The sequence below is a fragment of the Spea bombifrons genome, chromosome 1 (assembly GCF_027358695.1).
Source record: "Spea bombifrons isolate aSpeBom1 chromosome 1, aSpeBom1.2.pri, whole genome shotgun sequence".
NCBI lineage: Eukaryota > Metazoa > Chordata > Amphibia > Anura > Pelobatidae > Spea > Spea bombifrons.
This window is the reverse complement of record NC_071087.1, coordinates 32,764,048-32,788,248: the sequence shown is the minus strand read 5'-3', so window position 1 is coordinate 32,788,248 and position 24,201 is coordinate 32,764,048. Positions and strand designations below refer to the sequence as shown.

The 24,201-nt window shown below is 40.5% G+C and overlaps 1 protein-coding gene across 7 annotated transcripts in view; it reads left to right on the top strand.

The window, feature by feature from the left end:
- The window catches only part of RAPGEF2 (Rap guanine nucleotide exchange factor 2), a 123,237-nt gene extending 99,263 nt beyond the window's left edge, over window positions 1-23,974 (top strand). For 3 of the 7 annotated variants that reach the window (XM_053460124.1, XM_053460160.1, XM_053460167.1), the window contains 22 exons: window positions 2,097-2,274; window positions 2,894-3,030; window positions 5,651-5,809; window positions 6,675-6,827; window positions 7,080-7,244; window positions 7,961-8,068; window positions 8,635-8,838; window positions 9,037-9,145; window positions 9,827-10,073; window positions 12,712-12,869; window positions 14,336-14,576; window positions 15,382-15,765; window positions 16,182-16,393; window positions 16,481-16,604; window positions 17,786-17,809; window positions 18,771-18,994; window positions 19,196-19,378; window positions 19,511-19,663; window positions 20,095-20,317; window positions 20,572-21,131; window positions 21,379-21,702; window positions 22,239-23,974. In XM_053460124.1, coding sequence (XP_053316099.1) covers window positions 2,097-2,274; window positions 2,894-3,030; window positions 5,651-5,809; window positions 6,675-6,827; window positions 7,080-7,244; window positions 7,961-8,068; window positions 8,635-8,838; window positions 9,037-9,145; window positions 9,827-10,073; window positions 12,712-12,869; window positions 14,336-14,576; window positions 15,382-15,765; window positions 16,182-16,393; window positions 16,481-16,604; window positions 17,786-17,809; window positions 18,771-18,994; window positions 19,196-19,378; window positions 19,511-19,663; window positions 20,095-20,317; window positions 20,572-21,131; window positions 21,379-21,702; window positions 22,239-22,267 — 4,299 coding nt within the window. In that variant the 3' untranslated portion in view covers window positions 22,268-23,974. The remainder of the gene's footprint in view (window positions 1-2,096; window positions 2,275-2,893; window positions 3,031-5,650; window positions 5,810-6,674; window positions 6,828-7,079; window positions 7,245-7,960; window positions 8,069-8,634; window positions 8,839-9,036; window positions 9,146-9,826; window positions 10,074-12,711; window positions 12,870-14,335; window positions 14,577-15,381; window positions 15,766-16,181; window positions 16,394-16,480; window positions 16,605-17,785; window positions 17,810-18,770; window positions 18,995-19,195; window positions 19,379-19,510; window positions 19,664-20,094; window positions 20,318-20,571; window positions 21,132-21,378; window positions 21,703-22,238) is intronic. The other 4 variants (XM_053460146.1, XM_053460138.1, XM_053460130.1 and 1 more) reach the window with 4 other exon arrangements.
- The last annotated feature ends 227 nt before the right edge of the window (window positions 23,975-24,201 follow it).

Below are 24,201 nucleotides of genomic sequence, written 5' to 3'. Positions count from 1 at the left end.
TGGTTTAAATTCTTGCTACCAATCTAACCTTTTCTTTTCAAGACACGCATCCTCTATTTAACGTTTCTCTCCCTTTTGGCTCTTGTCTGGAGACCACAGTATAAACCTTTTCATTTTGGCTGTGTGGAGAAAGTGAGTATAGCCTGGCTCATCTTTAGAAGCGAGCTCTAGCGTAGCAGAAGATGAGCTGGAACCAGAACCTGGGTTAGCGTCTGTGTAACGGCACGTGGGCTAAGCCCCCCACTCAGCAAAAAATGCAAAGGGAGTTGATTGGGGTATCTCAACTGGATGGTGATTTTTTATTTTTAGATCTTTCCATTAAAATTGGACATCATTTTTGTAAATTATAAAGATAATGTTTATTATAGATCAGATTTGTTTTGAAGAACAATACAATCCACGGTTTGTATTTAATTTAAGATGGCTATAAACATACCCATATTTTCCCGTATTACTTCATGTACATTTGTTTATAGCGCTCTAGCAGGTGTACTACGCGCTTTACGGTTTACGTTCTAATAAAAGGAAAGGCAGAATAAATGCGGTCGTATAAGAAGTACAGCGGGCTGCAGACCTTTCGATTGGGGTGCGATGGCTATAATTTGTCTGCGGGGTATTTGCATAAAATGGTCCTTTTTCATAAAAGTACACAGCGTTGCTGATCTGCAGTAAGTCCATTAAATGTGTTGCACTTTTCCGGGTGACATATGAAAACCGTATTAGAATGGACTGTTTAAGACAGATGCTTCCAATCTCCGAATACAGCAGCTGCAGTCCACATGTTCGCTGTTCATATTTGTCTTTAACTTGGGATTCTTGGGAGCCTGCTCTGGAATTATTAGAATTCTTCAGGAAAGAGGCCTTTATGAAAGCGCGAGTGTCCCCAATCAATGCTCCTTATATTCTATATAAATAATAAATAATAGAAATGCTGACTCAGGCTCAGGAAATGCTGACCTACTTTCTCAAGGAGTAAACCCGTGACCTGTTTTCGAATTCACCTTTTGGATTATTCCACCCCAAGGCTTGGCTGCCGCTGGATACACGGTAGCAACCGATGGCAGCTGCTTACTCTCTGTGGCAGCCAAGGAAAGACTACATTACTGCAGGCAAATTGAATGTCGGTTCATTATGTCCCCAGCAGGAGCGTTGTCACACTCATCTGTTTCCCGGAATATTCCGATAAGGAATTCTGATTTCATTAACTCTTCCACTGCTGGGTGGGCCTGTAGCGTGAAGGAAAGGGCAATACATTGGTTTGCATCAGTGTTGAAGGGATTCTTAGTTGGTGCCTTTTGTTTGTAAAGAAAGCTATATTTAATGTAATATTGCTAGAAGAAAAGTGTTTGGTGTAATTGGAGCCCTAAGGAGAGGAAAGGGACCTCATTCCGTTTGCTTTCACAGTCTCCCTCGCTCCCAGGTTAGCATTTTTCATGCACACAATGAATCAGTCTTCTCCGTGTCACGCGCAGCATAGCACAGCGTAGGACGGGAGAAAGCCCGTCGGTCTCAGAAGATTTGTTTGCCCTCGAATCGGTTCCCCCTCGGTGGCCGTGGGGCTTTGTGATAATCTTCCAGGACCTGGGACTAAATTCAAGGTCGGTCACACAGGTAGATCAAACTTGACTACGGAAGCCGTGTAGCGAGCCGAGCTCGGGAAACCGAAATTCAGGATTGTCGGGTTGTACACGGGAGCAATAGAATGCCCTGAGAGCAGGGTGTAGCGGTTCTCTGATGGTTTACATAGGGAAAGTAAGAAAAAGGTGGCAATTTCAAAATTGAAATGAACGGAGCTGGCAGGAGCCTTTCCTGTCAGCACGGGTAAGTAAGACTCAAACTTAGAATAAACAAGGAATGTCCAGTGTATAATGTTTACGTAACAGGTTTTAGATTTAGCACAAATGCACTTCTCTGCACTTTATCCATCAATTGTACAAATTGTATGTGCCTGTGCGTGTGTATATATTAAATAAGGAGAGCAAGGAGACCTACACATACGGGGAGAACAGATTGAATGTACCATTTCCTTTGCCTTTTTTCCAAAAGCTCACTGATTAGAGTACACTGATTTTTATATGTTCTTTTATGTTGTTAAGGCCACAGAAAGTGAGCCCGGAGATATGGACCTAAGTGGGCTGCCAGAGACCGCTGTGGACTCAGAAGATGATGACGATGAAGAGGATATTGAGAGGGCTTCGGACCCCTTGATGAGCAGAGACATTGTCAGAGACTGCTTGGAGAAGGACCCGATAGACAGGACAGACGATGACATTGGTAAAAAAAATAAAAAATAAATAAGTTACGCGACTGTGGGTAATATATATATCATGTCAGCTGACAAACATCATTCTGATTAAAATCTGGGGATTAGTGAGATTATAGTGTGTCATTTATACAGTTAAACGCATTAAAAAAACACACAAGATTCATGCGATATGGATGGTTTATTGTTATAGTATGAATTCCCAGTTGATAAGTATATTAAACAGATAAAAATCTGTTATGACCCAATGAAGCCAAATGCATATGTCTTATTCCCCACCCTTACTTTGTACATTTTTAAACGTGTTTCATTTATTCCTCACGTTCGTTCTTTGTGTGCTCTGTTAGCTGGAGTGGGACCCTAAAAAATTCAAACAGGCAGTGCTATTTCTGCTGAGCAATTAAATGTTCTCTCCATGAGGTTCTTTTAACGGAAGTGTCTTCAGTAAAACAGAGCTGGCACTGTAGGGATAAATGTGGACCGCGCTTAGAAACGTGAATTTGACTGCAATGAGATGTGTGTTTACGCAGTTAGCATTGTGGTTGTTTTTTTATACAGAATATTGAGTCTGATGTAGTCCAATCAGCATTTTGATTCGCATATGATCCAATTTGTTGTGTTTTTCTACAGAACAACTCCTGGAATTCATGCACCAGCTGCCTGCTTTTGCCAACATGACCATGTCAGTGAGACGCGAGCTTTGTGCGGTCATGGTGTTCGCTGTGGTGGAGCGAGCCGGAACCGTTGTGCTCAACGATGGCGAGGAGGTCAGTGAACAGTCTAGATTTGGTTGGGCACAACATTGTGTGTAAATCCTTTCTGTCCTAGAGAAAGACCGGTGTGAATCCAGTTGCCTTTACTGATACTTTTCTCCTTCTGTCTCCTTGGGTCTTTGTCCCATTCAGCTCATGTCTTCATGGTTTCTTTCTAATTCCTGGTTTCTTTCTAATACTCGTGTCTCATACGCCCAACTTCCCCAGCCTATAGCCTATATGAAATGGCAAAATCCAGATTGCCTGCTTTGTCTGCCTTTTCACTTTGAATGCCTATCCAAATTAGGGCTGCAACTAACGATTATTTTCATAATCGATTAGTTGGCCGATTATTTTGTCGATTAATCGGATAAAAAAAATTAATGTACATGTTTCATTTATTTAAAATAATTTAATAAACAAACGATGTTAAATACAAACAGCAGAATAAAAAAAAAAAACTTTGATAAAATGCATTTCTTGTCTTTATTTCCCAACCAGCCCCCCCAATTTATGCACATTTGAGCCCAGGCTTGCCATGCTGCCTCCCAGATATACCACTCCACGCTGCCTCCCACATATAACACTCCACGCTGCCTCCCACATATAACACTCCACGCTGCCTCCCACATATAACACTCCACGCTGCCTCCCACATATAACACTCCACGCTGCCTCCCACATATAACACTCCACGCTGCCTCCCACATATGCCACTCCACGCTGCCTCCCACATATGCCACTCCACGCTGCCTCCCACATATGCCACTCCACGCTGCCTCCCACATATGCCATTCCACGCTGCCTCCCACATATGCCACTCCACGCTGCCTCCCACATATAACACTCCACGCTGCCTCCCACATATACCACTCCACGCTGCCACCCACATATTCCACTCCACGCTGCCTCCCACATATACCACTCCACGCTGCCTCCCACATATTCCACTCCACGCTGCCTCCCACATATTCCACTCCACGCTGCCTCCCACATATTCCACTCCACGCTGCCTCCCACATATTCCACTCCACGCTGCCTCCCACATATGCCACTCCACGCTGCCTCCCACATATGCCACTCCACGCTGCCTCCCACATATGCCACTCCACGCTGCCTCCCACATATGCCACTCCACGCTGCCTCCCACATATTCCACTCCACGCTGCCTCCCACATATGCCACTCCACGCTGCCTCCCACATATTCCACTCCACGCTGCCTCCCACATATTCCACTCCACGCTGCCTCCCACATATGCCACTCCACGCTGCCTCCCACATATGCCACTCCACGCTGCCTCCCACATATGCCACTCCACGCTGCCTCCCACATATTCCACTCCACGCTGCCTCCCACATATTCCACTCCACGCTGCCTCCCACATATTCCACTCCACGCTGCCTCCTACATATTCCACGCCACGCTGCCTCCCACATATGCCACTCCGCGCTGCCTCCCACATATGCCACTCCGCGCTGCCTCCCACAGGAAGGGGCGGGGCCAGTTGTCACAGTGATTACAGGGAGGGACTGGTAAGTAGGAGCTGCTGCTGTGAGTCAGACTAAACGGATTATATAATGAGGGGTATTTTCAGAGCGTTTGCTCTGAAAAAACCCTCATTTTATAATCGATAATAATCGATTCAACTAATTGATAATGAAATTCGTTGGCAACGAATTTCATTATCGATTATTATCGATTTTATCGATTAGTTGTTGCAGCCCTAATCCAAATCCACTCCTTAAATAACGAAGTAGCCAAGTTCAGGGGCTGACAGATTTACACATTTAGGAGTCAGCAAAAAAAATGTAGGAGACAGTTTTCTTTGCCCCCAATCGTGTTTTATATATTTGTGTGTGTGTGTATGTATGTATATATATATATATATATATATATATATATATATATATATATATATAAAATACACACACATGGGCCCATCTTCTCCATTGGTTTATCTTTCTACTGGCCCCTGTGTAGGTACATACAGAGCGCAGTTCATCCAGACACGTTACGTATAGATACATGGATGATCTGTACTCTACAGTATGTCTGTATGTACACACGGGACCATGTGAAATATGAACTAAATGAGAAGGCAGGTAACATATAGGAAAATGAAATATATATATATATATATATATATATATATATATATATATATAATGTAAATATGTAAAAGCAGTCCTTACAGGCGACGAGGCCTGATACACAGGTACTGGGTACCTCCCAGGCGACCTGGCAGCGGGAATTGTCAAACATTGGCCCAGTTAACAGTAAATTAAGTCCAAACTAATTTTTGCAAAGAAAGTGATGAGTGGATGGTGAAACATTCAGATTGTGGCACATTTATTCCTTATAAGCAATAATATTTACAATAAGACACACGGGGTAACGCAGAACGTCGTTGAATTGTTTTCAAACAGCTTTCACGGTTTTTTTTATTTTGAAACAGAGGCAGTTGCCAGTACTTTTTGAAAATAAGTGAACCAAGGCTTCATGCATTGCCATGAGCTTGTATTACGTGACTGCTCTGTGTGTAACGTTAGGGTCACAATCAGCTCTTTGTTTAGTCATTCTGATGTGTCTAGCAAGATGTTCATTTGTTTTTCTCTGCGTTTTTGGCCTTGTAGCTCGACTCCTGGTCAGTTATTTTGAACGGCTCTGTAGAAGTGACATACCCGGAGGGGAGAGCAGAAATGCTTTGCATGGGGAATTGCTTTGGCGTCTCTCCAACCATGGAGAAGGAACACATGAAGGGAGTGATGAGAACCAAAGTGGACGACTGCCAGGTATGTAGGTGAAACACAGACACAAGCTGCCAGTATAGTTGCAGCACATCATACGATGCTTAATGGCGAGTTGAGAATGCTACTGTATCACTTAATGCTGTCCTTGCTCAGTAAATGTACAAATCCAATCTTGTGGGGATCTCGTTATTGTTTAAACGTATTGATAAAATGTTCTTATGTACTGTGTGATTATACCCAACACGGCATATGCTGCAAATGTTGTGCTTGAGAAGAATTTAAGGACATTTAGTAGGATGCCGCTCCTTTTAATGTACGTGTCTGGAAATAAGCAGTCATTGGGTTTTATGTTGCCTTCGAGTTCCGGTTAAGCTTCCCCTTTTCCATCTGTTAATGCCACAAGGTGAATATTATGAAACTAAACCATCTAAACTTGGTATACCACACTGCCTTAATTAGATTGGCTTATTGTACATAAACATCAAGTGAGGTTTCCCAACCATGGCATCTGAAGAGCGGAATATTAAAAGCTTCATTGTAACTGGTAAACAAACCGAATGGCTGTGAAGTCAGGGGATAACTATAGACGGCATCTGTCGCTGTCATCCGAAGGCAGACACAAGCCCTTTTTTTGACATTTTGCACTAAGTCTCACGGGTAGCTGAAATACTCTGAATAAAATATCTGCAGAACCTTTTCGGTGCACTGAAACTATGAATATTGCGCCTGTAACATGACTTGGTTAATGCATTTGTGAGAACAGATGCATCAGAACAGACCTATTGATTCTTACGTATTTTGGTCAATTTTTTGTTGAAATGGGTAAATTATAACGTAATGCAGGATTATATGTTTAAGGCTTTTTTTCCTGCTAATTTTTCATATATCCCCCATGCTGCTTCTCCAGTTTGTGTGCATAGCCCAGCAGGATTACTGCCGCATCCTCAATCAAGTGGAAAAGAACATGCAGAAAGTGGAGGAGGAGGGTGAAATTGTGATGGTGAAAGAGCACCGAGAGCTGGATCGCACTGGGACAAGAAAAGGTCACATTGTCATCAAGGTAACGGAGGATAAATGCTTTGAGAAGATTAATTGGGAAGATATTTTTTAAAGTTTGGTTATTTACTCTATTCACTCAAGCCGTTATAAATTATGGCAACCTGATCTATAAATAGTCTCTTAGGGACCATGCAATCTGTTAATTCATTGTATGTAACCTTTAGAGTGTATGTGTTACTTTTTTCTTATTTCTATTGACTCAACATATTTTTTAATTGGAGTAAACATTTGCATCGCATTTGTTTCTTGACAGGGGACATCAGAACGTCTAACAATGCATCTGGTGGAAGAACATTCTGTGGTTGACCCTACCTACATTGAAGATTTCCTCTTAACCTATAGGACATTCTTGTCAAGCCCCATGGACGTTGGAAAAAAATTGTTGGAGTGGTTTAATGACCCTAGCCTCAGGGACAAGGTTAGGAACTTGAAGGTTCTTTCTTGTAGCAGGCTGTGATCCCGAATCCAGTAACTAAACAGAGGAATAACAAAAAAAAAAAAACTATCACTTGGATGGGGCCCTATTCGATTGTAGCGTTTCATTTGTCTCCAGGACGTCAAGCAGTCAGTAATGATCCACAGGCTAAATGAGTCTGGACCTCCAAGCAAAATCTTCACTTGTAACAATTTAACGTGAAGATACCCACCTTATAAGTAATTGTAGCTCCCAGAAAAGCTTTAAACTTTTTATTTATGAATACCTTTTAAGGTATTGTGTTTCTGTTTGGGTTTTTCCTTTCCGTGTGTAAGTAGAGGCTTAGCTTCCCAGAAATCTTCACACGTTTCATAAGATGTAAGACTTTAATGGCATACCTGCTGTGGAAGTCAAGCTGGCGGGAGCATTGTTAGATTTTGAATGCTTGTTAAAAAGAGAAAAATGCTGAGTTGCTAATTAGAAAGTAGAATGTTTTACTTTAATTATCTCTCTTCATTTAATAAAGTCCCACTCCCAAAACCAGTGTAAAGGGGCCCTGCAACTATCATATGCACTAAAGTGAATGTGATGGTTGGGTTATCCCTTTAAAATAACTTCTCCGATTGAAGCCTAGGCACCTGGAGTAATAGATAAGAAAACCCATAACTCTAGTTTTACAGTTTGAGCAAAGTTAAGAAAATGTCATTTTGTGCTTGCAGGTTACACGTGTGGTGCTGCTGTGGGTGAATAATCACTTTAATGACTTTGAAGGTGACCTCGCAATGACTCGTTTTTTAGAGGAATTTGAGAACAACTTGGAACGAGAGGTAATAAGTCTTCTACTAATAATAGTTGCTTACTAGTTATATATAACCATTCCCATGGGTGTATTAAACTTGTATGATTTTTCTGCTGTTTTCTGTTACACATCTAAGTCCATAGAGAGTGTTACCTTTTACAGAACGCCCCAGGATCACTGTAGAATGACATAGCTCATGCCTTCATTTTTGTAATGTTTTAGGTTTTAGGTGTCCATTAAATTTTAATGATGTGGTACAAGCAAGGCCATTACATAATTGCCTGGGTAATGTTCTACTCCTTGTATTTACCTTTAAGTACTTTATACTGCTCAGTGTTATTCTGACGGTTTGTAAAGGAACGCTGTAGTCCCTGAAATTTCCCTTTTTTAATGTCATTTTTCAAATGTAAAATTAGCTCCATTATGTAATTACTATGCAATAAAGGTTGGAGTTCTCTAAATATTGCATATCTCAATGAAGTGGAAGCAAATGAAGTGCACATTTTTTAGTACTTACCATTCCTATTGTATAAAGGATGAGTAATTATCTTATAAATGACAGGAATGTCTTTTTTTGTTGTTTTGCTTTCTTAGAAAATGGGTGGACACCTGAGATTATTAAATATTGCATGCGCGGCCAAAGCAAAGCGGAGATTGATAACACTCACAAAGCCATCCCGGGAAGCCCCCTTGCCGTTCACCCTACTGGGAGGGTCAGACAAAGGTTTTGGCATCTTTGTAGACAGCGTGGATCCTGGAAGCAAAGCTATGGAGGCTGGCTTAAAGAGAGGGGATCAGGTATGCCAAACATGGAGTTCTTTGCTATTTATAGCTAACAAAGGAACGTTCAATAATTCATGGCAATTAAATTTCTGACCGTGGTGATTTCTGCACATTAAAGGTTTGGGGGAAGCTATGGGCAACATCTTTTCTTCAAGAGGAAAAATTTCATGAGTGTTTATTAATCGCAACGTGCCGTTTGCCTTCTCTTTTTAGATACTGGAGGTGAATGGGCAAAACTTTGAAAACATTCAGCTTCCCAAGGCGATGGAAATCTTGAAGAACAATACTCATTTGTCTATCACTGTGAAAACCAATTTATTTGGTGAGATGGCTTGTTCTTACTTTGCATTGCTCTGTGTGTTCCTGGACAGACTTGTTCTTGATGTGGAATTCCGCTGATGCTCTGCTAAGCCTTGATGCTTTTCCTTTAGCAAAGGCATCCTAGTTCTGCAATGCATCGAGGACAACCTGCTTGCTGTCCGGTCGTCTCCTCAAGGAGAAAGGGTGTTAAGAAAAATGGTTTATACATAAGCTACAACAACACTTAGAGTTTACAGTATTGGCTGCTGGGAAGGCTTCAGGGTTTATTCACTAAACAGTGAGAGGTGGTCAAACATTTCATCTTTGTGACTAAACCATTCATGTGGTTAGTCCTGCCAGGTTTCTCTGGCAAGAAGTTCTGGTTGGCCCTATATAATGTAGATACAAGACAGGGAACTGATTTGATGTTACATCATGCCGGGTTAGTTTAGCCTTATGCATAGTCAATAACGCAAAGTGTTTCAGCTCGATTGCACTCTATTTTAGTGAATAAACTACAAGAGGAAACCACTTGCTGACCTGGATAACCCCACTGACCATGACTACCAGTTGCCTCAGGCTTTGTTTTTCTGTCCCCTAAATTCCTAATGTGATTATTTTTGATGGTATTCACCATTGGTGATCTGAATACCTATATTGCAAAACTTCATAACATAATCATTCCTTTTTACTTTTTTGATAGTATTTAAAGAGCTCCTGTCCAGGATGCTGGAAGAAAAAAGAAATAGTGCCCCTCACTTGCCTAAAATTGGTGACATCAAAAAGGCTAGTCGCTATTCTATCCCAGATCTTGCCGTTGATGTGGAACAAGTTATCGGATTGGAGAAAGTGAGCAAGAAAGGCAAAGCTAATACCGTTGGAGGAAGAAACAAGTTGAAAAAGATTCTCGATAAGACGCGGATTAGTATCTTGCCTCAGAAGCCTTACAAGTAAGAGGAGGGTTATTGTCATAATGTGCGCTGCAAAGTGGAGAAAAGATCCGTGTCGGTTTTAAGTGCCGATTGTCAAAAGAATGGCACCTTGTAATGGATAAAATTGCACCTTTACACCGTGCTAGCCAAATTGCTTGTAAATATATCTGTGAAATTGTTTTTGTTCGTAGGTTGCTAACGACAGTGTGTCACAGCATGTTCAGCAATGTGTATAAATATCATTGTGTATACTACCTCAGGTGTGTGAATGACAGGCCCACAACAATTTACACAGCGCTTCTCACCATACATATTCATGCTAATATTCACGTTACACTGATTCATTGGGTAAAGAGGACCTCGCTACGATGGTTCCATTCAGTGATGAAAAATATCTACAAGACAGTAATTCCCTCTGAAAGAAGACGTCGCGACTTCCTACAATAGTTCTCGTTTGTAAAGCGCATGCATTTTGGGTGCGGGGAGCGCATTGCATGTAAACAACATTGTGCTAAATTATATTACGCGGCCACACGGGTGCGGGCAGTGACTGGATTTCCAAGACAATGGAGACATTATGTAGAGATATTATCATGTAGCTCATGAGCCAGTAAATTGAGTTTGTTGGTATTTTGTCCGTATTTCTGTTGTGTCCAGGCCAAAAATACATTTATCTGCCTGTGTGGTTATTCGTTTTATGTTGTTGGAAACAATTAACAGTAATAATAGCCATGTTTCCAGCATTTTTATTTTATTTGCACAGTCATCATCATCATCATAGCTTGATGTGTTGCTTTTCTTTGCAATTTACCCCTTTTATTTTTGACACAATGAAGACAACTGGTTTGAGGGAGATTCTGCAACTATGTGGTCTCATCCCATGCAGGGGTCCTGCCCAACTTAATCAAAAAATATGCTAAACGATGAATTCCAAATTTATGATGCTGTGCTGCATAGCATGCTTTTTATGGCACTAATTTGTAATTCATTGTTTATCCTATTTTGTTAATAGGTTGGGCAAGAGGGTGTTTAATTACAGAGGGGAACACACCCTTCCACGGTTGCGTGCTGCTTCTTGTCTCAAAGCAATAAAATAAGCAAATTGTGATCCGGAGGCCCTTTCGGGATCGCATCTATAGAATGCTTTTCAAAGGGTCCGAGGCCTGCCTTTCCTGTGAACGGAACTGAGCTACTCCCTCTCACATATTATTCCCAGACAACAAAGGTTCTGCTTGGAGATTTCTACACACGGTTTCCTCACATGTTGTTTAAGGACATTTATTTCTTTGGAAAATCTATTTTATTTTAATAACATTGCTGCAGATATCCATAGAAGTTTTTTCCCCTGACAGCAAATCGGCACCTCTAACTACTTAAGCTAGGTTGCATTGAAATGCCAAGGGTCCAAAATAATATTCAGAAAGGACCATTTGGACTGATGAAAGTAAGATTGTACTGTATGGAAAGATCATCCCAACATTAAAGTATGGCGGTAGGAGCATCATGAATTGGGGCTGCTTTGCTGCCTCTGGGCCTGGACAGCTTGTTATCATCAGAGGGACAATTATTTCCCAAGTTTATCGAGGTATAATACAGGATAATGTCAGAGTAGTTTACAACCATCTAAGTAAATCTACTACAGAGTGACTTACAAAAAATGGGTTGACCTCAAGAGAACAGATCACACCAGACATCCTCAGAATATGAATATGCAAGTTTCAGGAGTTCTGTAAAGAAAGAATGGTCTAAAACTCCTCCTGAACATTGTTCTGGTCTGATCTGCAGCGCTTGTTTGAGGTTAGTAGGTCGGACCAGTTATCAAATCCAAGGGTTCACTTGCTTTTTCACCAGCACTGTGAATGTTTCATGGTGTGTTCGTTAGTCTATACTTGTGACTTAAATGTAGGTCAGATCACATTTTATTAACAATGCAGAAAACCTGGTAATTCCAAAGAGCTCATTGACTTTTTCTTGCCACTGTATAAATGGGGGGAAATTAATGTGGTTTTCATTAATAGCAAAGATACGCCGTGTAGTGCTTTTGTCCTGATCGCTGATGTTAGATGGGGGGGAAATGTTGCACTTAACATGATTTCTGGCTTCCTGAGCAATTTAGTGTCAGATGTAGCTACATTTACCTCTAAAGTTCACTGACATTTCAGTTGTGATGGCGGCGTAGAGCGGGTGTCTCACCTCCCACACACTCGCAGGCATTGCTGAGAGCCAAACCAGCTCTGCCTTCATCTGGGTAGGTCAAGTGTCTGTGTGTGTGATTTTCTTTGATGCGCAGGTGGTCCAAGACTTAATGCCAAACTCATTAGATGGCAAGCTTTGGGAATCACTACCGCAGGGGTCTGGGTGGGTACAACTTGTAGTCCGATAACAGGAAGCAATCCAAAATATTTTACTTAGGCTCCATGGTGGGTCATTTAACATGTTGGCTGGAAGGTGAGAAATGTCTCGCCAGGTTTTGTGCTGAATGATTTTTAGCCTTTTTAGAAATGTTATATATTTATCCCCTTTTTGAATAAATCATTACATTCTGCTTTGAAATCAGTTTGCAGTATGATGAGTTGCCCCGGACCATTATACGCACCCTGGTCCTCTAGGTCATACATTGTTGCGCTAAACATTGACGGCTTTGTGCTGTTCGCAGTGACATTGGAATTGGCCAATCTCAAGATGACAGCATTGTCGGACTCCGACAGACGAAGCACATGCCGGCTACGCTGCCCGTCAGTGGAACGCTGTCATCCAGCAATCCTGACTTACTGCAGTCCCACCATCGCATCCTGGACTTCAGCACCACCCCAGGTGAGACCCAACTCCCCGTGTGTCGCTGCCTGCACTTTCACTCAGTTCTGTTCACTTTATCACTGGGAAGTGACATTCCCGACGAGTTGTTGTTGCTGATCTGTTTTCATTAACAGTCACTGATTGCACGACTTGTCTTCCAAACAGCTGCTAACTTAAGCCTGTGTTTATTTTTCCACTTTTCAGGCTATTTTTGGAGCACCTAATGATAAGCCGCATGTGCCGTTAAAGGTGTTTTTGTTTTGCAGCTATGTTTGGTTATTAACACAGTAAGAATGAAACTTAACTGTAACAACACTATTCCAAACCATCACCCATATTTAAGTTATGTTAAGAGTGGATCGTGCCATCTATTAGATTATCAGATTGAGTGGCTGTTTTGAGTTAAAACACCACTATTTTGAGATGCCAAGCAGTATTAGTGACAGGCATTTAAAGCTAATGCTGGTTTTTTGAACTCCATTCTTTAAAGACTCCGTAGGATAAAAAAAATTCTGTGGTGCCCCCAATAATTGATTACGGGTGAATAACAGCAATTCTGCGTCTATGGCAACACTACTGCCTTGATGATCAAGATTGACACACCAGCAGAAAAATAAATGCTTTGGGATTTACTTAACCCATCCCACAAAGCTAAATCATCAATGTCTATTTATCCTGAAAATTTTGTGAACTTAAGAATGAAATTGAGCTATAAAATAAAGTTTACAACTATACTGCTGAGAGAAATAGCTAATCTATATGATTTGATTTAAAAATGAGCTAAGAGTTCCACTTTAAAAGCTAACACATAAAAAATGACTGGCTCAACAGCACCACTGTGTGGTATCCCTCCCAACCCTCACTAAATAAATTCATTTCATTTAATATGCAGAATATATAGCAACTGTGTGTGTGTGTGTGTGTGTGTGTGTGTGTGTGTGTGTGTGTGTGTGTATATATATAATCATATGTTTCATGCTGTATCTGAGACCCTTTATAAAGTCTAGGTTATAGCCTGATACATTGATGTAATTTGTGAATAAAGATTGGATTTGTTTCCTGACTTGGAATTCCTGTTAAATTTCTTGGACTTTTGTATATCGGCTGAACAGCACCAGCATTACCAGCGGATTATCTTGTATTAATAGAGGCTGAGTGCGTGACCGTATATATTAATATTTTATGGAGTTTCTTACGTTAATAATGATTTTCCAGAATCTAAGTTCCGCTGGTCCTTTGTATTTTATAACATAACTAAAATATTGAGATGTACTGTGATGTAACATGCTACATCTGCTAGTGGAAGAAGAATGACACTTACAAAAATAATAAAAAAAATACAAACCCTTGGAAGACGATCTTAAACGGTGCCCAGAAAATAAATCCGGCTTCCATGGACAGCTTTAAGCTAACTGGTATAACTCTTGTATTGAATGGTTTAATGTTCTCATGTATTCACTGGAATGGACTTGTTTATCTTGTAGATCTACCTGACCAGGTGCTGAGGGTTTTCAAAGCAGACCAGCAGAGCCGTTATATCATGATAAGCAAGGATACTACAGCCAAGGAGGTGGTCATTCAGGCCATCAGAGAGTTTGCACTAACCGCAGTCCCTGACGCGTACTCATTGTGTGAGGTGTCCGTCACTCCGGAAGGAGTCATCAAGCAGAGGCGGCTGCCCGATCAGCTCTCTAAACTGGCAGACCGAATACATCTCAGTGGCAGGTATTGTCACCACTAACAGAGGTCCTTTTAATAAGTAGAAACAATGTATTAATCTAACTGTATTTTTACATACGGCAGTTTAATCTTTAACAAAGTGTTACCTGCCCCAAAACACAAGCTATTTTCTTCTGCATTCTTTTTCTAATTCATATATCAGCACTCGCCAATGTCCCATGGAGTCCAGCAGCCCACCCAGGCCTTGATAACACAAACATAGAATCCTAAATCCATCTGTATTTAAGAAGCCAATCTAATGTTCTCAATCATGCTTTTATCCTTTACGTTGTTGTAAACGTATCACGCCAATCATCCTCTCTTCTCTGGTGTTCTCCTTGGCAGGTAGCTGTATTGTAGTAGTAATTGTATCGCTATAGAGGGACTGAGTGCTCTAGGTGCCGCCATAACCTTCATATAATGAGTGCTTAGACATTCTGTGAGGGGAGCAATCTTAGAAAACGAAAAAGACCTTAAGAATAACGACACTACAGACACAATGGCTAAATTACATTGATTGACATTGTTGATAGCCTACTCAATGTTTCCTTGAAAATACCTTTGATGATAGTATTGTAGGGTCTGCCCATCTAGTCTGGCCCGATTTAGATTCATGATAGCTTCATGCCTGTCCCATGCATGTTTAAATTGCCGTACTGTATCAGCCTCTACCACTAATGAATGTTATTTGTAGAAAGCAAGTAATTGAGCTTCCCAATTTGGAGTTTCCTTTTTTAATTATTATCATCTTTTGGGTTTGTTTGGGGTGAGATGGAAACAATTCTTGACATTACAGTAACATTTGTTACAGATATTACCTGAAAAATAATATGGAAACTGAAACTCTGTGCTCAGACGAAGATGCCCAGGACCTCTTACGAGAGAGCCAGATTTCACTGCTGCAGCTGAGTACCATTGAAGTGGCAACGCAGCTCTCCATGAGGAACTTTGAGCTGTTTCGTAACATCGAACCGACAGAATATATCGATGACCTATTTAAACTGAAATCAAAAACAGGCTGCGCCAATCTGAAAAGCTTCGAAGACGTCATAAACCAGGAGACCTTCTGGGTGGCCTCAGAAATCCTCCGAGAAACCAACCAGATAAAACGGATGAAGATCATCAAGCATTTCATCAAAATAGCTCTGCATTGCAGAGAGTGCAAAAACTTCAACTCTATGTTTGCAATTATAAGGTAAATTGGATAGAAACCAACATTCTTCTTATAGTTATCTTACCCGTTCTGCAACCATATCAAAGTCTGCACCGGAATCCACACTATGAGATTGATCTTTAGTGCTGGGTAGCAGAACTTTGGAATATTAGCTTTTATTAAGGAAAAATCTAAGTATTAGAAGAGGTGATTAGTAACTTCACTTATTGCTTTCTCTTCAATTATATTGTCAAGCAATTTAAAATGCTTCATTCTTTATCACAAACAGCAGATGGGAATGGCATATATTTCTTTACAGGAAACACAATCTATCCATCTGCTTTAATCTAGTACTTAATGTTCCACTTTATAGCAACACTTTCATTTAATTCATCATGTGTTCATTTTTTATGATAATGATCATAGTAGATCATTTTTAACGATATGTTTTTTTCCAGTGGCTTAAATTTGGCACCCGTGTCAAGGCTCAGAACAACATGGGATAAGCTTCCTAGCAAGTATGAGAAGCTTTTCCAAGATCTCCAGGACCTCTTTGATCCTTCCAGGAACATGGCTAAATATCGCAATGTGCTTAACAGCCAGAATCTCCAGCCCCCTATCATTCCGCTCTTTCCTGTTATCAAGAAGGACCTTACCTTCTTACATGAGGGTTAGTAAAAAGACTGCTTATGAAGCGTTGTTTTTGTTATTTGTTGTAAGAATTCCGTAACATTGGGATTTCCACCTGTCCCACCAGGCAATGACTCCAAAGTGGACGGTTTAGTAAACTTCGAGAAGCTTAGGATGATTGCTAAAGAAATCCGTCACGTTGGCCGCATGGCTTCAGTGAATATGGATCCTGCTCTTATGTTCAGAACAAGGTGCGTTTATCCCCCCCCTTATTTTTATCATTGTTTTTTTAGAAGCAGAATGCAGTCTGCAGCATTGCATGATTTTTGAAGTAGATTGCTGGGTTGTTTTTTTTTTGTTTTTTTTACTTATAATTATGCACTTTTTTTAATTAATATGTAATGCATGGCATATCTGCTATGACATCATGTACACGACAAAGGGTAGATGATCTGCTGTTTCTGGACTTAATCTTCTATTACCCCCTTGCTAGCTGTTTGTATCACCAGGTACCACCTGAAAATGTCACTTCTCTACCAGCCCTGATTGCTCACGCATGGCTGTTTACTTTAACAAGTGTTCATAAAAATTATATTTACTAATTTTGCACATTTGTATATAAAAATGACACACATTACTGTGTACTAGGCAACAGCTCCTTATTCTTCATGTAGCTACCGAATGGAAATTTAGAGCAGTGCGTGTCACAGGACCCTCAGCCCAATATTAAGCAGCCGGGTGGCTGAAAACATAAAACACCCATCTTCTATATATACAATCCCTTCGTAGAGCCCTGTGTGCTTTATTTCTGTCCTGTCAGTCTGAAGCGTGCATTTACAAATGCCTTGTCAAAACACTAAAACATTGCTTAAGGCGTAGCTGGCACCAAATATAAACTCAACCAAGTATTTAAAAAATAAACTGCCCGCTTACTTAATATTTAACATTTAGCTGGAACATATGGCTGTTTTTAAGATATCTGCTATTAAAAATGATGAATACCAGCATGTAGTTCATCTCACCATGACTGGTTGGGTGTCCAACTTTGTGTAACATGTTTGGTGACAGAAACAGGAAATAACAGGTGAGCTAAAAATCTATCATAGCAAATACCTTAAAAGCTGCCATGTGATGTAATAAAGTATGTGGGCATTTCATTCTTTCGGGTTGATTGCACTTGTTTCTGGTGACGGGATCACGTTCACGCTGCTTTTTGCCTGATTTGCAGAATGTCTTTGATAGGAATATTGTAGCGTTGCCGTGTCCTGTGACGTTGTGTTGTGACTGCTAGTGCTTCTCATTGTGTGGACTTCTGGTATAGCTTGTCCTGAGGTCTGGTCCTTTCTTTCTGAGCTTGTGATCTTTCTTTCTCCCACTCTCTCTCTGTCTCTCTCTATACCCATGCTTCTGTCTTCATGGCTCTCACTTACAGGAAGAAGAAGTGGAGGAGTCTGGGGTAAGTTGGTTGGTAACCACGTTAGCTTCTGCCGCATTTCTCCATTCCACCCATTTGCATTTTTTTTCCTTTCTGTTGCTCTTGGCTTTTTGCTCCCTTTTTAACCCTCTTGCCGGGCAGACAACCCATGCCGTTATAATAAATCCATGCTAGAAACCTTCATAATAACGCTTATGACAAAATGCTGTGAATATATCTATTATACCTTGGTAATAGACGCACAAGAACAGAGAAGAAACACCATTAGCTTTTGAAATAAGGCATAGTTATTAATATGGAGCATACAATGCTTCTGTTTTCAAAACTACAAGGAAAATGGTGTGAAATATCATGAAAGCTGACGTTATTCCGATTGTCTGTTAGCCCTCATTCATAACTGATAATGGATCCATTTCTTTTGTTTCTCCCACAAACAAACATGTTGCATGATCAGCTTAGGTCTTTCCATTTACTAACTTGGCTATCCTACTTACAAAACAATATGACGTTTCTGGCTTTATCGGGTCTGCTAGGACGCATAGACGATTTTTGGCCATGGCAGTCATACCATTCAGGTTCTGCTGCTTAAGCTTCTTCCATGGGAATTTTAGTTAACTTCTTTGGGAAATATCATTTTCAGGTTTTCTCAATATTATTCTAATTGTATTACAATGCGGACACATGCAGGTTCCAAAAGACTTTTTTAATGTTCGGATGTACTAGGTCACCGCACTGTTTTGCTGTGAGAATTCCTCATGAGCTCCGCAGTGGTTTGAAAACTTCTCTAAAGAAAAGGATTTCCATAGTTGCCACTCATCCACATTGTTAGCTTACTGGAATGAGGGTTTTTGAGCATAAAATGTCTTTTATAGGAACCATGCATAATGGAATTTTTTAACTACACAGTCCTTAAGAGTTTTTTGGTTGCTGTATCTTTAATTTTGTTCTTGCTGTTCTGATTTCTTGTTTGCTTTCTTTTTAGATCTCTTAGCCAAGGCAGTACTAATGCAGCAGTACTTGATGTAGCGCAGACTGGCGGACACAAGAAGCGGGTACGCCGTAGCTCTTTCCTAAATGCCAAGAAGCTGTACGAAGACGCTCAGATGGCTCGCAAAGTCAAACAATATCTGGCTGATTTGGTTCTTGAAATGGATGAGGAGAACCTGCAGACACTTTCTCTTCAGTGTGAGCCTGCAACAAACACATGTAAGCACTTTGTACTACACGGAAGACTATTTCTTTTGTGTTTTGAGGTTTATAAAAGTTTAATAGGATCCATTACAGTCCTGCGCATTTTCTTTGTTGTATTTATCGTACCACTCTCTGGACTACACAGGTGCCTCGTAAGATTTTTAAAAAATACTTATCTCTACAATTTATGTATTGAGAAAATTGTTTGTTCTTCAGTGCCAAAAACACCATGTGACAAGAGATCAGGGAAGGCAGACACATCACCAGTAGCACCGCGGGCAGCCACACAGCAGAAGCAGCAGCAACCTCCACCCAAGGTGAACCAGGCATTGCAGGTGCCGGCCGTGTCCTTGTACCCTTCACGAAAGAAAGTGCCAGTCAAGGATTTGCCACCTTTTGGTAAGTTCAAATCAAGTTTTGCTGGTTGAAGTCTGTTGGATCACAGTTTTATGCATTTGCATAAAAAAACAACTTTCATTGGACATTTGATTGTATATTTATATTGAATTGATTGTGTTTGTCTTGACATAGGAATCAACTCACCGCAGGCGTTAAAGAAAATTCTTTCTTTATCGGAAGAAGGAAGTTTGGAAAGACACAGGAAGCCAGCAGATGACTCAATATCAAATGCCTCGTCACAACTTTCTTCACCGCCAACCTCGCCACAGAGCTCTCCAAGAAAAGGTGCAATGCAGAGACTGAAGGAACAAAGAAACATATTAACTACTTGGTTTTAGTAGCAGGCTTAGATCTGTAGTGCTCACAGGTGTATATGTTTTTCCGAATTTATTTTATTTTTTTTATCTTCAGCTACTCCTCGCCATCAATCCTAAATTGGCAAAATTGCTCTTATGCAAAGGCAGTTATTTGCAGTCTGATTTGGCCTTATTTACAAAACAGTTAAAACATGAAACACTTAATTTTGCCCTAATGTTACTCATGCTTCATATAGACGCCCTTTGCTTTGCTTCAGGACTTTGTGGCAGGCTGTGATAGTTAGTTTGAACTTATTCCATATTAATGGTGTTAACCCTCCAAGGGATGGTACGATGCAGTTGGTTTATATGTGTTTGCTTCTAAATACAGTTTTATATATTTTCTTTTATTCTTTGTAGGTTATACTCTGGCAGCAAGTGGCACAGTTGACAATTTCTCGGATTCTGGACACAGTGAAATCTCCTCTCGTTCCAGCATAGTCAGTAATTCTTCCTTTGATTGTGTTCACCTACATGACGATCGGAGACAGAGGCATTCATTGAGCATTGTGGAAACTAACCTTGGTGTTGGGAGGACTGACCGCAGAGCCGTCCTAGAAGCAGATCACCAGTGCTGCATAGGGTAGGCGCATGGACCTTCTTGCAACTGGACCTTTATGTGTAAATGTGCATGTCCCTCCTCATCCATCCTTCACAATGTAGAACAAATTATGTGACAAAGTTTCATTTCTGAACACCTGCTGATCACCTTTCTGTGCAGTACAATACACGACGTTAGCTTTTATTTCCATTTTACTCGCCGACTAGAGATTAACAACATTTATTGTAGGCTTACATTTTGTGCACAATTTTGACAATTATCCATTATTGTTCTAGCTCCTATGCACCTTTATCGGACACCAGAGGTTTGTACGCTGGTGCAATGGTTCTCTCCTCTCCCAGCATGGAAGAGCTGTCTCAGGATCAGGGCGATAGAGCGTCCCTGGATGCAGCTGATAGCGGCCGTGGCAGTTGGACCTCTTGCTCAAGTGGATCTCATGACAATATACAAACTATACCGCATCAGAGAAGTTGGGAGACGCTCCCTTTTGGTCATGTTCACTTTGACCACAGTGCCGACGGAGCAGGATTTTGGGCCTCAGGCAGTCATCCGGACCAGAGTATTTTTCCCGATCATAGCACAAAGTACAGCAGACACAGCCAGGGAAGAGAAGCATTAGAACAAGCACAGTCCAGAGCAAGCTGGGCATCATCCACAGGATACTGGGGAGAAGACACCGAAGGAGACACTGGCACTATCAAGAGAAGGGGTGGAAAAGATGTCACCCTTGATGCTGACACCAGCAGTATAACATCTGTGACTTCAGATGAATCCAAGGGGGTGGCTATACCCTCGCATATTACTGTAACCTCCAGCTCTGCAAAGGGTCTGATTGGTAAGAGATGTTTGAAATATGTTTTTATTTTGTGAATTGACAGCTTCTCAATCTTTGATATAAATTGTTTAAACTGATATGTTTGTGTATATGTATGTATGTATGTATATGTATACATTCAGTATTCAGTATTGGCGTTCACCAAATAACCTAATAACACAGTGTGATATACTGTACCTATTATACCTGGTGTTTTTTTTTATTTAGTTTCTTTTTCTTTTGTGACAATAATTGTCTCTTATGGTAGTGTATTGTGTTACCACAGCAAGAAAAGATGGTCGATACCGGGAGCCCCCACCAACACCTCCAGGCTATGTGGGAATTCCCATCGCTGACTTTGCAGAAGGACATGCACCACTTTCCAGGAAGCCTCCAGACTACAACGTGGCATTACAGCGTTCCAGAATGATGGCTCGGAGGAGTGAAAGTGAAGGAGCCCCAGCAACCTCTCCACCATCTCACAGTCAGCCTTGCACGAGGCCAGTGAATAAACCCCAGTGGCATAAACCAAACGAGACGGACCCACGATTAGCAGTGTACCAGACACAAGGGGTTCCAGCAAAGGACGATGGTAAATACCAGGAGCAATAATTCTAATAGTATTTTGTCAGTTATATTACATACCGAAATTGTAAGAAAGTTATAAATCACTTACCAATAAGCCTCACATTGCATACATCTGCTCTATCTCATTTATAATCAACAAAAAAGTTTGAGAAACAAGATAAACAATAATGCCTTCCCTACAAGATCCAAACTCACGCATTCACTCATTTTAGTACCATCTAAAAGTTTAGAGAGATTCACAATGGAAGAGAATGTCCTTTATTACAATAATTTAGTTTTTAAACATATATTAATTATTTCCAACAATAGGGCACTTTCTTGCTTTCCACACTGTTCTGCCTGAATGAAATTATATCAAAGAAAAAAATGGCTATTTGCTGTACTATGGGATGAGTTTGATTAGCTTTCTTTATATAATTTGTTTTAATATGAAGCTTTTTTGTTAAGGTTCTGAATATTATTATAAAACTCAAAAATATTAGTATTCATTGTTTTTACGAATTTCCCATTTATAACCATTTTTTTCCTTCTTCTCTCCAGCAGATGATGAGCAAGTATCTGCGGTGTAGGAATCCGAGCTCTTCCTGTTCCAGGCTGAGCCACCTTAAATGGAGAGCACAAGAGGATGCCCCCTACAACAGGAGTTTGTGGACCTTCTGCCTCCTTCTCTGCCTTAAAGCAGCAACAGACATCTTCTACCCTCCTCGCCTCTCTCCCTGGCATGTGAAATACTGTGAAGAAATCACCCTGGCACTTTTTATACCCTCTTCCTCAAACTGTGTTGCTTGAAATCCACAGTGCAGCGACCCTGATCTGATGGTGGCTGGCTGACACCTCGCACAGTATCATTCCAGACTTTTCCAAACATCACATCAGCCATGATATCTGCTGGTTGCACCACTTCATGCCTGGAAGGGTGTTTTTAGCTTCTTTTTAATCATATCCCTAGCATTTGTCCATCACTTGATTACATTTGGGCAAGCTAGTCGCGTGCTTCAATTTTAACATCAGCCGTGAATCATCTCATCAGCACGGTTATTATTAGTTTTGTCTGTTTACAATGTTGTTTAAGTTACAATCCAAACCAGTTAGTGTGGGAGGCCTTGTAGTGTTGTAGGTACCTCCTGCAGTTAAATAAATAAAAATTCTGAGTACAGAGAGCTTGTGTGTTACATCAGGATAAATACAGTGTTATTTCACAACTAAGTTATGATAATTATTTTTTTTATGTTTATAGAGATTTTTAATTGAGAAATGAACTGGATAACATTGAAATGATGGCAGCTTTGGGACACTTAAATAATTCTACTCTGTTAATGCCGACTAAATTACTCGTCATTCCCCACAAAACAAAAACCCAACAAACCCTCGGCCACCATTGACATTTTGTTTAGGCCATCGCTTTGGACGCGACATATTTCTGGAAATACAGACTGTTCTTTGCTGTTGTGTGGACACTGCACTTGTAGAGAAGGCCAATGTGTAGCATTCACCTGCTCACAGCTGCTACGTATCACTTTCAGGACTGTCCCTACCATTTGCACAGACTCCGGATAAGTGAAGGCTGCCGATCCGAGTAAAACTCCTGCGTGAGGAATTTGTGGTCTTGGATTTTTGTGCTTTTTTGTGTTATAATTATTTTTTATTTCCATTGGCGTTCAGCTGATCATATTGATCAGTGGGTAACTCACACATATATATATATTATGTATATATATACAACTTTAAGAAAAAAAGAAAATAAGAAAGCAAAATGCAGTGGTTTTTCACTGTGAAAAACAATGTCAGTGCTTTATTTAATTATACTCTCTATCCAGTTATCATAGCTTTTGTCTATCTTGCTTATATATCACATTGTCAATTATGCCTATGTAATTTTTCATGTAATACGCATTATATGCCAGCTTTATTATGTAGGCAATGGACCTCGTGCATATAGGCAGACAGACGTTCGGCTCGATCACACATTGCACAAACGTTCTAAGCATTATGTAACTGTAGGATATAGGACTGCTAATATCACTTCGCTCTGTGATGTCCAGTGCAGAATGTACAACTAACTGGTGATTTTCTCATACTTTTGATACTACTTGTACCTGTATGTCTTTTAGAAAGACATTGGTAGAGTCTGTATCCCTTTTGTATTTTTAATACAATAATTGTACATATTGGTTATATTTTTGTTGAAAATGTTAGAAATGTACTATGTTAATGCTTCTACCTCCAGTTTGTATGAAGCTGGAGTACAAATAAATATGACAAGCTATTTGATGGTACAGTCATACTCATACTTTTGAATGACAACACATCCGTCCAAAAACTGTTATGGCAAGGCAGCCTGATTATCCAAAATGGCATACACCGTAAAGATGGCCATACAGCCAATCTGGTTCACCTGCAGAGAGCTCCCAGGAACACTGAGCATGACATCACTTATATGACATCACTTATGGTTACAATAGTTTAGGGCATGACCTTCTTAACTTGTTGAAGTTGGCCTTAA